Source organism: Falco peregrinus, chromosome 6 (genome assembly GCF_023634155.1).
Source record: "Falco peregrinus isolate bFalPer1 chromosome 6, bFalPer1.pri, whole genome shotgun sequence".
Taxonomy (NCBI): domain Eukaryota; kingdom Metazoa; phylum Chordata; class Aves; order Falconiformes; family Falconidae; genus Falco; species Falco peregrinus.
The window spans coordinates 91,707,169-91,721,612 of NC_073726.1; the positions used below are offsets into that span (position 1 = coordinate 91,707,169).

Consider the following 14,444-nt stretch of genomic DNA (forward strand, 5'->3'; position numbering starts at 1 on the left):
GAGGTTTATGAAACTCTGAATATGAAGAAATTTAATGACAGCTAAAAAACCCTAAAACTTGATTAAAATACTATTTGCCAGCACAGTAGTGCACTGATATTAAGAACCATGTTTGGAAACTTTCAGCAACAGAAATAAGCAGTTAGATTGTGGCAGCCAGCATTATTTTCTTTTGCCGTTGTTTAAAATTTTCATTTAAGACAAAAACACACTTCAATTTTCCTTTGTGAAAACTGTTCAAAGAAGGAGGATCACAGGTATATCCCAAAAGTGGATTTTTTTTCAGTAGCATAAAGCTTCTGTTTCTAACCCTTAAGAGTCTCAAGGTGCCAACCCTCATTCCCGCCCCTTGAACCAGCCCACGTGAGGCTTGTGTCAAGTTGGATTTGTCTTCAAAATTGGCCTGCTCTGAGTGGAGGCATGGGCCAGATGACCTCCAAGGATCCCTTCGCACATAAATTCATTCGGTTTCACAGCTTAGTTTTAGAGATGGCAATTCCCCATTAGAGGATAAGAAACTAAAAGGTACCTGGTAGAAACATTCGTCTCAAAACACCGATGCAATTCCTTGAAGCTCTTCAGACATTGGAAATGCAGTTTAGTGAGCAGAACTCACATGAGAGTTTAAAAGGACTGACATAGTTTATTGTATAGTTTTCATGACTGTTCAGTGTAGTGATTTATACACTGTGTAAACAACTTAATATTAAATTTGCTTAAGGGTGACATCTGCTAAATGCAAATCCTAAAATGAAAGGATGTGCTCCTAAATTGTAGAAAAATGTATCTATTGACAGTGACAGAGTAGTCAGTAGATATTTCCCAGTCATATAGAAGTCTGATTGAAAAACTCTGCAAAATAAACTGATTTAGGTTTGCAGATTAAGTGCGCACGGTGTTTACAAAGTGCTTGAGTTTACAGGGCAGCCTGAAGTTACCGTTGCTATTTTATACCTCATCTTTCCTTGCATTTAAGGCTGGTGTCAAATGTTTATTTCTTTATAAAAACAAACCTAGGAGGAGTTAAAGAAGGTAAAGCAAGACAAGACAAGGCAAGGGAGGAATGCCTTTGTTTCCCTCTGCAGCATGGGATCATGTAGAGGAGAAGTGTGTTGAGAGGAAAGGCTGAGGGCAGGGTTTGGGATCAAAAGGTTTTGTTTATGAGGGTGAGGGAGCCCAGCAGATCTTCTAAGTAGCTCCCAAAGGGGACATTTTTATGGAAGCTGGAGAAAGCTTATCTGGCCCACTGGGCCAGGACCCCTGGCCAGCAGTTTGGCAGCTTTAGCCTGCCGGCCCTTGCTCTGAAAAGTCCTCTCCATGGCCCCTTCAGCATCAACAAAGCTTCCCAACAAAATCTCTGTTGCTGGCTAGCTGAAGAGCACTGTGGGGCACGCCCTTCCTTCCACTGGAAATGAAAAAAACCCAAAACATTTGGTAATGTAAACAGCCCCAAGTACACATTTCCAACAACTCAGACTCATGGCTTCATGGAGGCAAAGAAACCCCAGACAAAATACCATTTAACCTATGAGGAGGCACAGAGGAGATGAGAGAGGACCAGGTCACCTGCTCCCCTCGCTGCGGTCTTCTTCCACTCTTGCCACTGAGCCCAGCCTCAGCACAGGTTTGAGCCATCCCGCAGTACAGATACCTATGATATGACAGGTGAGATCTTTTCCCTCACTGCTGAGATGAGATCCTGGCTCTGCAGCAGGCAAAGCCTGGGTTCCCAGAGGAATACCTCCTGGCTGGTTGCACTGGTGTAACCAACTCCATAAAGAGCAGGCAGCGCTTCCCTTCCCGAGCAGGACTCCAGGAGCTCCTGCTAGTGCATCCCCCCATAATAAGTGCAGATTGCGTTCCTCTTGGGGCAGCACTTCTATGCAGCAGCTAAGGAACAGTTACCCCCCCCCAGCTCAGGTGACTGTGGACTTCAGCTAGGTGTTGTAGGGGTGTGGGGTGGGATTCACATTCCTCTGCTGATGTCGCTAGGGTATGTATATGATCAACATTGGTGAAGGACAGTAGAGAAAAAGGGCTAAAGATGTTTAGGGGACTAGTCACTTACATCGGTATGACCTGGGTCTTAAATTTGATTTCTTTTCTTTTGTACAGAGTCTAAGACTGCCTTTCAAACAAAAAGGCGATAAGGGTGATTGCAGATTTGAATGCACTGCAGCTGAAGAAAGCAATTTGCATCTTTTGTACACAGAACAAAGGACTCTTGTAATAAGTATTAAATTCTGAATAACGACGTTCTGATGGAAAAGGAGAAAGGAAAAGTTCTAAGAGGACTGAAGTAGGTTTATGGAAACAGTCAAAAAAGACATCTATAAATACAGCATCAAGAAAAGTAAAAAAACAAAGCAGAATTAAATGTGAGTGGGAGCAGGACTCTGAAAGTTAAAAAGTGTAGTAGTCCTGATGTAGGCAGGATATAGCTCCAGAAATATGATTGAAATGAGAACGTAGGCTAGAAACTAGCATTACACAGCAAGAGCAGAGAGACATTGTGGGGTCAGGCAGGAACCAAGCAGTGCCTTAGGAGTCACAGAAAATTAAGGAGCAGCTGCAGTTATAGGCAACTGAGTCTGTAATTATAAGAGCTTTCAAAACAAGAAGGTCTTGGAGAACTCAAACAGGGTTTCCAAAGAGAAAGCAACAAGAAGAGCAAAATCTTCCCTGGGGAAAGAAGAAGCTGCGAATTACACTGCGCGTCTCTCTCAATTTCAGCAAGTAGCAGGAAATCTTCAGGAAATAACACCAGCTCTATTTTTGCCAGAAATCATACAATCTAATCTATGGGATGCACATCATATATCATGCATACCATATGGAGAAACAGGACTGCTGGACTCAGCTTTCACCCATCTCAGAGACATCCTCCCTGAAAGAAAAATGTTTAACCTCTCAGAGGTTTAACCTGAGAGGTTAAACATTTAATTTGTAAATTTTATCATATCTGTAAGGACCATCACCAATAAACAAATGTACTACCTAAATAAACTGCTCAACTCTTCATTATGCTTTGCAATGGTTAACCTACAAATGTAGTCAGCAGGAAAAAAAAATTCCTTCCAATATTGTCAACATCACTTCTGCAGATGAACATCATCAAGCAGAAAAAAATTCATATATTAAGTTGCTATACAGATTTTCTTTGGGCAGCCAGTGATAAGCCAGTTGGCCATCAGGATTCAGGTAATGACAAGCATCTCCTTTCAGGGAGAAAGAATATTATTTAGGATTGTAAAGAATATATGATTTGCACAGTAAGCTGTGATTCTGCATTGTGATAGGTGATCTTTCGTAAGTGGAAAAATCATCAAGACTGGAGCTTGCAAAGGCACTTGAGAATGCTATTAATGGTGTTAAAGAAAACAATCTTGGAAAGAGGAATGTTCTTTACAGTCCTTACAGGTTTCTCTACATCTATTCCCTACCAAAAATTAACAAAATACATATTGTTCTGGACTCCTTATATAAAATTAGGGTGTCTGTCTTTCTTAGCGTGTGCTGTTGAATACCTCTGACAGCTGCATGAATAGGGAAAGAGCTATTTCACCAGAAAATGCAGAGCAAGGTTTTTTCCAGGACATAGAGACCTCTCCTCCAAAGCATGAAAACCAAAACCTTTGAGTCAAAATCTAAGAAAATCAAAACTTTTTTTTTTTTTTTATTTGGGGCCAGGTCAAAGCAAAGAGATAAAAATCAGGTGGGAAAAGTGAATCTAAATGTTTTGGTTTGGGATGCTGCTTTACTAAATGGGACTCATTTTTCCTGGCATGGTGCTTCACTGCAGTTTTAGTTCAGCTGCATCAGGTACCCACACGGAAGGAACTACGTACATCTCACAACAATTCTTAATCAGCTTCCTCTTATTACTCTGTAATTAGTGACATGTATCTGTTGTTTGTTATGGTGAGACGCGATGTAAGAAGCCATGTTTGTCAGAAAGGTGATATGAATGGTGAGCTCCATGAGCCATTGCTGACATGACACATTTCAATTCATAAATGTCAGAACAATAGTTTTATAGCAAATGTGTCCAATCAACAAATAAGAGTTTATGGTTGGAAGACAACAGATGATAAATTTCAACAAAAAGTTGTTTCTTTAAAAAAAAGAAACAGTAATGTATTCAATATTGTAATTTCCTAAAAACTTCTAAGGAACTACAGAATATTTTTGCATATATGTGTCAGTCTGACCAAATTTTTCATTTTTTTAACCAATCCAAAGTATTTAATTTCATGATATCTCCCCAGAATATTTCACTGTGGTTTTCTCCATGAACCTTTCCTTCTTTGGGACCCCTGCCAATACTTTCAAGGCTTTTGTGAGAAGTTGTGTTGAACTATCTGCAAAATTGCATTGGCATTGATGTTGCAACTTTTTTGGTGACTTTAAAAAAAAAAAAAAAAACCAACAAAAAAAATCAAACAAACTGTAATCAGGGTATGGCTTTTTAAGATCCCAGAGAGGTCAGCTAATTCATTCAGAAATGCATGAGCTGCTTAAGATCATCTTCATAGCACTAAGCTCTGGCATTTTAGTGTGCACTGGTGTTGGTGGGCATTGAGATATTTATGCTGCTGCTAAGTCTATCTATTCTGTGGATCATAAGAGTACTAATTATAACAATACATTATTTTGATGTGTTGAGACAGCATGGCCCAGGCACCAGCACCAGGACAACAAAGTCAGAAACGAGGAACTTGGTTCTGCCAGTGTCATACTTAATGATGCTGGACGGATCACTTAGGTCTCAGTTTCGCCTGCGATGAAAAGGGGATAAGAATAATAATTTTGTCTGTGTCTGCTTTGACACCTCCAGAGAAAACTGTTGCACAATAGCAAGTGTTACAATTCCTGCTACTTCAGTTCTTCCCTTTGAGGCAGAAGGGCAAAAGCAGCAGCCCAGTCTGTACAGATGCAAGATGCTCCGTGTGCCCAGAGATCATACATCTCAACCCAGGAGCTAATCCAGCCCTGGTAATTAATCTTCTTTGGCATTACCTGGGTTGTTTGTCCCATACAACTGTTCTCCAATTATCTGGACCTCCTGGGACTACAGAGCAATAATGCTCGCTTAGCCAGAACATGGGACAACACGCCTAGGTGCTCTGGCCCGTTCCGAGGGGGCAGACACGCCGCACAGAGACCGGCGGGGAGCAGGGGGGTCCCGGCGGGCGGCGGGCGGGCCCTGTCCGTGGTGCTGACCCCGGCCCCGCCGGGCGGCCGGACGAGGAGCGGGGCGGGCACGCGAACGGGACTGAACAGCCCGGTCTGAGGGATCTGGAAACGTACAGCGGGCTGCGAGCTGTGCTTTGGCACACAGAGGTGGAGCCGTTTGTTACCAGCAGCCAGCAGGGAGGCCCTTGCCCTTGGCTGAGTTTTTCTTTCGTAAAAATCTGGCTCTTCCTAACCTCAGCTGACATGGTATCAGTTGCAATAGCAGAGGGAAAGATGAAGCCTGCCCATTTTTTCTACAGGAAGTCATTAACATTTTATCTATTTAGAATTGCAGGAAGACATTAATTTGGTGCAAAGGTGAGTTTGAATTCCACTATATTTGAGATTAAATCGCTGGCTCATGAAGCGCTGCAGGAACTTGAAAGGCAACTCAAATGGCTCACCCCCAAATTCATAACTCATCTTAAATCCCGTACAGCCAAGAGTACAATGATAATTTCCTGATTGATTTGCTCAAAGGGAAGACTGTCCTCAACAGTTCCCTGCAGCTGCCAGTTCTCCTTTGGAGCCACTGATACAAGTAGTAATATGAAACAACTTTACCTGTCTTAAGAGAGCAAATAGAGGATACAGCTGTGAAACTCTGATAGCCATTTAATTTTCCCTGTATATTTATTCCTTTGGCTTATCAAGAATAAAAAAAAAAAAAAAGAGTTTCCTTATTAATTTTTTTAATTTGTTTTGTTAGGACCTCTTTTTTTCAACTAGACAGAAAGCCAGAGATATCTTACCTGCCTGCTTTCGTGATGATCATCTCTGTCCCAATGTCATGAAATCTTTTCCAGAGGTCAGCACACTGCAGCTCTACCTGGATCTCTTCCATGGATGAAGGTGGAGGAGGCTGAGGGCCTGAGCCACCAGATGTAAGGTCAGAATGGGAGCCAAACGAGCAGGACGTCCTTTCTGCCAGCACCTCTGTGTCTGACCCAGTGCTCTGCTCCGAGTCTGCAACGTAAACACGCCAGGTAAGACACTTCAGTTCGACCTGCTGCGAGCAGTAAAGGGAGGGAGGAGGAAATCCAACAAGGGAAGTGCCAAGGAATAGTACAATGGCCTTTTACATAAACACATATATATTTATGGTTTGTCATGATTTATAGCGTGATTTGGAGCTTTGGGTTTCCAACATGACATCTGGCATTTTTGTCAAGTTTTAGAAACAGCTGAAAGAAGGAACTTCAACATAAAATATAAACAGTAATAAACAATGCTTGGAATGGAGTGCAAAATACAGATTAAAAAATATACGTGAAAAAAAAATTAATTCAACCTATAGTTTCAATCCAAGATTACAAGGGCTCACTGGAGAACTACATTCCATTTAATTGAATATCACCCCGCACTACTATTGAAGAGTTGGGGTTTTCTTAAACAAAACATATTTTTTTTCTTTTAATATCCTTGTCATCAAAAATAATGAGCTTTATTTATTTATTTATTATTATTCTGGCAGCACCATTTCTGAAATGTGTTTTATTAGCTGCTATAATATCTTTTTTGGAACAATGATACTTCCTGGGAAAACAACCATGCAGCTTCTGGTGACAAAAATGCTTTAGGCTACTGAAGGACAAAAAGGGGAGATAATAAACATATGGAATATGTTATCAAGGAAAGCAACTGAAGCAAACTGCAGAAAGGAGCACATGAGACAACCACCTCTCTTTACAGGGCAGAAGAAGAAGTCTTGCTCAAAAAATAAGCAAACAAACAAAAAAGTGATGTTCAACTAGTTTAACAATCCAGGTTGGCGTGTTGAGTCAGATGGCCATTTCTTTGCAAAAATACCTCATGTATATATTAGGTAGATATGCTGTATATGTGGTCCTAGTGCTCATACGGTGGGGCTAAGATGGAATTTTGCAAGTAGCACTCTTATTTTGCAATAGGGTGCACAGTTACATTACATCAAAATAATTCAAAATACCTTCTGCAAAGCAATGTGTTTAAGTTTTGAACTTGATTTTTAACAAATTGGCACTAGTATTATGTAGGTGATTGACAGAGGAATAAAGTGATGTGAAACAATCAAATGGCTGGAGAAGAGCTCTGGATTTCAAAGAAGGTACGGAGACAGTGCTTTAGAGCATCCTCATTGATCACATAAGTTCAAGCATCCCAGTGAAGGAATAAACCAGCTATTTATATGTATTCTCTGCACTTTAGGAAAGAAAGAGATCTCTGTCTGCGGGGGAGCTTAGGAGACAAAAAGTAACAATGTATGTTAAAAATGTGATTAAATCACCTCAGCTAAAATTCCTTCCATACCAAGCAAATGCCAGAAACTCTTTAATAACCCTGAGGTCATGGAGGCTGAGTCTCAGATTTACAGTGTTTCTGAGAGACTGTGTCTCCTGGAGCAGATTGCACATCAGTGCAGAGGGCTGTAGGTAGGAAGAGGCTGGGGGTGAAGATGCCACTGCAGAACCACCAGCCCCACCTCCTGCCACATTGAAACAGTGCTGGGAAATCCATACTGCTGCAGTGGCACGGACATAAACTGTGTGGCTGAGAGTGTCTGAGAAACCGCCAGCCCCAAACGCCATCAGGAAGCACTTCTCTCCTGTGAGAACCGTAGGTAATATGGCATTAGATAGTGGACATTTTGCGTGAAGGATGTTTTCAGTAAAATTTGCCAACAGTTTAGACAATCCACCAGTACAATGTGGAAATTCTGTAGGCCATCAGAAAGGTTCAGAGTGTATTGCTCCCAGTCTGTTTTGAGTATGGAGTCCTTTATGTCTCCCACTGCCTTCCCAGTTGGGCTGAAGCAATAACAGGTCCACCCCTCCAAAGGAGCAGCACAAACCTATCAACAGAGGGTTGTTGCATGGAGACCAGCACTACACCCATCACTAATAGCCGAGGCACAGGCTGGTTCTAAAGAATATGAGGGAACCTGCTGGGGTTCTGTGGCTGCGAGACAGAGAATCAGTCCGGGAGTAGAGAGGGGCTGAGACATTTGCTCCCTGCTTCAGGGGCCCAATGGTGCAGCAGCAAAGTTATCTGCTTCCTCTATCTCAAATTATTCCCCTCAAAGGGCTGGAGTGGGGAAGCCTGAGCAGGGGTCACTACGCTTAGGGAATTTGTTTTCCTGGTGATGATTAATCAGTTTAACCTTCAATAAAAATCAAGAGCGTGCTTCACAAATGACAGTAAGAACTTTTTGTATAGCTCCTTATGTGCTGAACCGTTAACCAAAAGTCTTCTGTCTTCTCTGAGGTCCTAAGAAAATAAAGGTGAACTACATTGGGAGTCTGAAGAGACGGGACCTAGGGAAAAGCTTCCATTACGGAGTTCTCCTCCCAAAATGAGGTGCTACACTACAGGTTTGAGTCTAGAGAGCCTGGTTTAGGCCACACCATCTCTGCTTGGTTCAGGCACTCAGAACTCTGTGCACCCCCTGAAGCAATATGGCAAACGGCCAGCAGACGGCACTTGGCTGGATGCTGTCCTCCATCATTCCCGCCGTTCAAACTGGCCGTGCGGCTGGAGCCTTGGGGATCCCTGGGAATTGTCTGGAATTGCATGCTGCAGAAAACTAAATAGCAGACGCTTAAGCCCCCTCCCACTGATTTTATGCTGGTATCACTCCACTGACTTTACAGAGTTTTGGAGGGGTTTTTTGATCACAATGGAAGCGGAAGGAGAGCCACAACCTTGGATATACTTTGCCATGCTGGCATAAATCAAAAATTGCAAAAGTAATTCACTAATTACTGATAAGCCAGTATCTACCCAACCATGCAGTACCACACAAAAGAGAAAAGAATGTTTTTTTCTTCCAAGGGCTATTATTTTGTGCCCTGAAATATGATCTGTAATTACCCCCAAATTAGTGCAGAGAACAAGTACCCTCCTCCAGTTTTGGAAAAGGGAGAGGGACAGTCACTAGTGTTGCTGCTCTTAGTTCAGTCTCAGTAGGCACTGAGATGGGTTTTGTGTTTTCTTCAGCTTTTCCTGAGCTAAGTCCTCCTGAATGGTGTCATCATCCAGTTGGAGACGCTGAGTTCATTCCAGACCCAGAGAATTTGGGGGAAGTTAAGTCCATCTGACATATGAAAATCATCCCTGGTGACATCCAGCTCTATAAGACTCTGTGACTCTTAACTAGAGTTCTCTGCATGTGTTAAGATTCTGAATTAATCAAGAGACAGGTGTACATATGTACCTATGTAAGTGAGCAACATATGGAGGAGTGCAGGGTGAACCGGTCTCCATAGGTAGTAATTAATTGTGGTGGCTGGCAGCTAGCACAGCTCAAGCCATTTTGCTGCATGTACTTGTTCACAATGAAACAACACAGGGAGAAGATCTGAGTTTTCTTGTGGTACGTGATCTGGGAGCTTGGTTTTCTTCATGCACCAGCTTCAGTAAGATGCAACTTCACCAGACTCAAAGATACTACTTCTACTTTACGTTGGTGTCAGCAGAAGGGAATCAGGGAATAGCTCCTGAAGCTCCATCAAAATAGAACATGCCTATGAGCACCCTGAGGTGCAGACTGTGGCTGGTGCTACACACTGGTCTGGCTGACAGACAAACAGAAGGATCTCTGAGGAAGATAAGCTTCCTATAATTTCCTATAGCTCCGAAGTGACAAGATAAGATTGTTTTCCTTTCCTTTAAAAGGTGCCTTGTACAAAAGCCCACGGGCTGAATTCAAGGTCCAGCCACAAGGACATGCAGCCCCCCCATGCAGAGGCTGCTTTCAGAGTTCAGCTCTCAGGCTGCTGCCACAGGAACACTGCTTCTCTGGTGCCACGTTAGGTTGCAATCGGTGCCACTTTTGGCATATGTAAGGCAAGCAGCAATTAAAACAGTTTTATGGTTTTCTCTTGCTAGCACAAAATACAGTCCTTGAGAAAGGATACTTCAAAACCAATTTCATCCATTGCTGGCAACTAGCAAAAGCAGGAGTGGACACAACTGAGGTTTTGAAACCTACGGCATTCCACTGGACCTTCAGTTAAGACGGTCTCAGGCCAAAATTTTCCCCATTGCTTTTCCAGGTACCCATGAACTTGCACCTTCTGACCTTTCCTACTTTCCTCTACAAGGTCCTTCCCCTCACCCGTCTGCTTGAAGATGGGCCCTTCCTGCGGCACCACCAGCGACTGAGGTGAACATCTCCAAAGCTCCTCCTGACTGCACAGTTCGTATCACTCTGCCTTTTTCATTTTCCCCTTCTTGCAAATCTCTTCTAAAAGCATCCATTTTCACTCTTGCTCATTCCTCATGTTCTTTTCTTCTGATGTTTCCACCAATTATTTCTGCTGGTTTATGGAGTGATGTGTAGCCTGAAGAAAAAACAGCTATTTTGGTCTGTGTGGAGAAGGACCTGGTGACCACACAGGAATGCCAATGCTTAACTCCTCCAGACAAATATGTTCTCCTAAGGGATGATACAGAGAAAAGTTTCTAAAATACTGTCCCTTGTTACAGGCAGCTTGTTGGACAAATGAGCTGACCAAGTGGGTTTGACCAGGGGACTTGGCCTGATCTGTCAAAAACAGACAGGGTCTTGCAAGCACTGGATTTCAAGGAGCTTGAAACTATCTAAAGTGACACTACTGAAAAGCTCATGGAGAAGACCCATGGGTCCAATGCACAACAAACCTCTCTGAGGCCTGAAGCTCGGTGCTGCCTCACTGCCACTGTGCAAAAGGCTGTTCCCTTTCCCTGCCCTGTGGGATGGCTTCCAATCGCCCCCCCTTACTACACTGGCCACGTATCCCACTACGGCACTTTAACAGTGGTGGGCATGGAGGAGAGGAATTTCTCAGCACTTTCAGCAACCTTTAAGCCTACCAAGACCAAGGGGTCACTTTCAGAGCTCCCAGGGATACCATGGCCATTGCTGAGATTACAGAGGAACATTTAACTAGTTCAGGTTTTTTCTTTCTTAATCCTTTTCCCTTTTCTACCATCTCCAGATTGCCCTGGAAATCCTCAGCTCATAATTTCTTTTGATCCAAAAATTCCCAGGCTTCTTGTTGGCAGATAGGAAGGAAAACACCATTCTCACAAGGATGGTGACTCTGAGGTCAGCATCCCCACTGAGTGCCCCAAGAGGATGGGAAATAACCCCAACTGGCTTCCTGCACCAGCGCTGTGTGTCCTGGGATCAGAGCCCTCTTACACAAAACCACGAGCTGCTACTGCCTGACTTCTTTCTACAGCTTAGTATTCTTCCTGTACGTTCCCTGCTTTTTCATCAGTCTGGCACAAGAGGCAAAGTGGTATGTGAGATATTAAAAGACATTAATTTTCTAAGTAATTACATGCATGGATCTTCAGCAGAATTTTCTCTGCAGCTGGAGCACAGCAGGACACTGCTCCCCTTACTTAACCGATAAAACAAAAGGAGCTCAGTGTAGTCCCTGGCCATATCATGCAGCTTGTGCACTCAACAAATATTTCACTCCAAGGTATCAAAGAAGGTAAACTACAGGAGTGACAACAATGACAGAAACCTTATACATAAACCACCTACCCAGAGGAGCCCAAAAGACTCATTTTCTTTCTCTTTTTCTTTTTTTTTTCCCTTTTGTTTCTTTCTTTGTGTATGTGTAGATATCTAATGTAGATCCTGTCAGATTCCATTAGCATAAAGATTTCTCTTGGGTGGAATGTGGCAGCTGTTACAAGCTGTTAGGGGCTGGGGTTTTTTTAACTGTTTATTTTTGTTGCAAGGTTTGTGAACATTTAGTGCAACAGGTGGCCCTTCCCTCTGCCCTGCAGTCAATTTGCTGGCAATTGGGATCTGCAGACTACAGAGAAGGTACAAAGTCCTGGACATGCATGGGCAGAGAAAATCTGGGGGACATCACTTCCCCCCCCCCCCCCCCCCCCCCCCCCCCCGCCATGAACCCAGCTGAAATTAACAGAGCAGACACCTTGCTTTTGCGCTGGTTGCAGACAGATCGCATCGGGTTTTTAATTCCTGATTTTCAAACCAGCTACTGCCACCTCACAAAATCAGCAGCATAGGAACCATGCATACAGCGGTGGAACGTTACTGGGATCTGGACACAAAATGTCACAGACACCCTGTGAAAATGAAAGAACAGAAGCTCACTCTGTCCAGCCAGTTCAGAAGAGTGGGAGTTCATCTGCTGTGGTGGCTGCTGGTGCAGCTGCTGCAGGTGTACAGCTGTTTTCCCCCGATAACTAGTACTTGGGCAGAAGCTAAACCAAAGCCCTTGGTAAGTCCCGAAGTGCCCGGGATGCCCGGCTGTGGCACAGACAGGAGCAGCAGAGGTGACGCGGGCTGGGGCTTGGCAGAGCCGTTCACACCAGCACGGCTGCGTTTTACACAGCTGATCTGGCAACTGCTCTTGCTGTAGGCAAAGGTTGCTAAATACTTCCCAGGTGACTGTAACCATATGCACATGCTGCACACAAAAAATAACATGAAGATAGTTCTGCAGGTGTTCTTACATATTCTTTTATGCCCTGAATTGTTTTCCATTCATTCAGATACCCTACTCCATAACCATGCCTTCTTCCAGCGTTAGCTCCATTACCAGCTACATACAGCTAAAATTTGTAACCTATTTTCTACTGATAACAGAGTCATAGAATAGTTTGGGTTGGAAGGGACCTTTTCAAAGATCATCTAGTCTAACCCCCAATAATATTTATTACTGTTACATTAGTGACTACAAGTTGCAAGTAGTATCAGGGTTTACTGATCTGGAGACAGTACAAGCTTGTCCAAACCGAGAACTTAATCTAAACTCACGTTGCATTGCAATCTCAGACAGCCAAAAGCAGCTTTCAAATAACTAATTTCCAGCCTAAGACCCTTTTATGAAATTACAGCAGGACAAAATGGCATTAATATCAGCAGGACTCAAAAAGACAAAACTATAATATGTATAGATGGAAAAATGTGGCACAGAAAAATAAAGAGATCTGACAGAGTCACAAGTAAAATAAATGAGAAACAAGCTGATCCTGAAGTGAAGAATTCCTCTGGTCCTTTAACCTCAAAGACGTCTTCATCCTCCTGATTTACAGTTTTATAAGGCGTTTTCCTAAGATGACTTGAGCCAGCAAAGCTTGTAAAACACTTACGCTGTGGCTGCCCTTACCAAAACAAAGACTAACTGTAAGGCCAGTATGACATGGAATTGCAACGTATCTATATCTCCATGGCAAACACAACTAGTAGGAGAACATAAAAGCAAATGCAAAGGCAAAAAAACAGGATGGCTTTGGCTCTAAATGCAAGTCTTGCATCAACTTGACTGTGCCCTGCCAAGAACTGACGGCCTCTGCCTTGGCTTACTCCATGTAAGACTCAACAAAGGGACACAAGACCCAGCAAAGAAAAAAATCACCCTGACTCACTGGTATGCTCCAGCTTCTCTGCTCCACTCCAGCAATGCAAAACAGCTGTAAACCTGGTTTAACCAGCAAGTTAAATTGGGTTTATGGCTTCTCACTATTGGCAAAGAAGTACAAAGCAGCTGGAGTTTACTAGTACACTTAGCTCTGGGGGTTTGCCCTCAAAAGTTAACTCTTGCTCCAGCCAGGAGAAACAATATCAGCCACAGCTGAATTCTCACAATCTATTATCTTTTTAAGAATGCTGAGAAAAAGAAAACTTACACATTTTGCCAACACACAGTTTAGGATCAGACATTCGAGAGACCAGCTCCAGTTTTGAGCTGCATCAGCTAAAAACCAGAGATGCTGGCTGCTGAGCTCTGAAGTCATCCTTGGCAAACACAAGTTCTCATTACAGAAGTGTAAGCTAGGTGACCACGTGTTCTGAATACTGTCACGGCATAGGATTTCTTTGTACACTTCATACCAAATCCCATCACCTTCTCTCAGGAAAACTGCCTGCAGCTCATCAGTCTGTGCTTTAGACTGTCCATCAGAACTAAAAATACCTCATCAAATGGATGTCAAGCAAAACCCCGTTCTATAAACTCTTCCACCTCTGGACTGAGATAACTTGTCTGTTTAAAAGTATAAGTGTAACCTTTCCCCAGCAGAGGCTTCTGGCAACCATATCTCAGGAGAACAAACCCCACTGAAGTAGAAAAATTTGGATTCAGTGTTTGATGATATATTATTGTCTTCTGGAAAGCAAAAAATAGCTTGAGTCTTCAGTACCTCAGACTAGCTTTGAGGAAACTGCAATTTGAAATTTCAGTATAGAAGAAACCAAG

At 43.0% G+C, this 14,444-nt stretch overlaps 1 protein-coding gene across 1 annotated transcript in view; it reads right to left on the reverse strand.

Moving 5' to 3' along the window:
• Nucleotides 1–14,444, reverse strand: part of TBX15 (T-box transcription factor 15) — a 98,180-nt gene that overhangs the window by 33,339 nt on the left and 50,397 nt on the right. Inside the window, exon 2 of the mRNA XM_027778906.2 lies at nt 5,988–6,201. Coding sequence (XP_027634707.2) covers nt 5,988–6,201 — 214 coding nt within the window. The remainder of the gene's footprint in view (nt 1–5,987; nt 6,202–14,444) is intronic.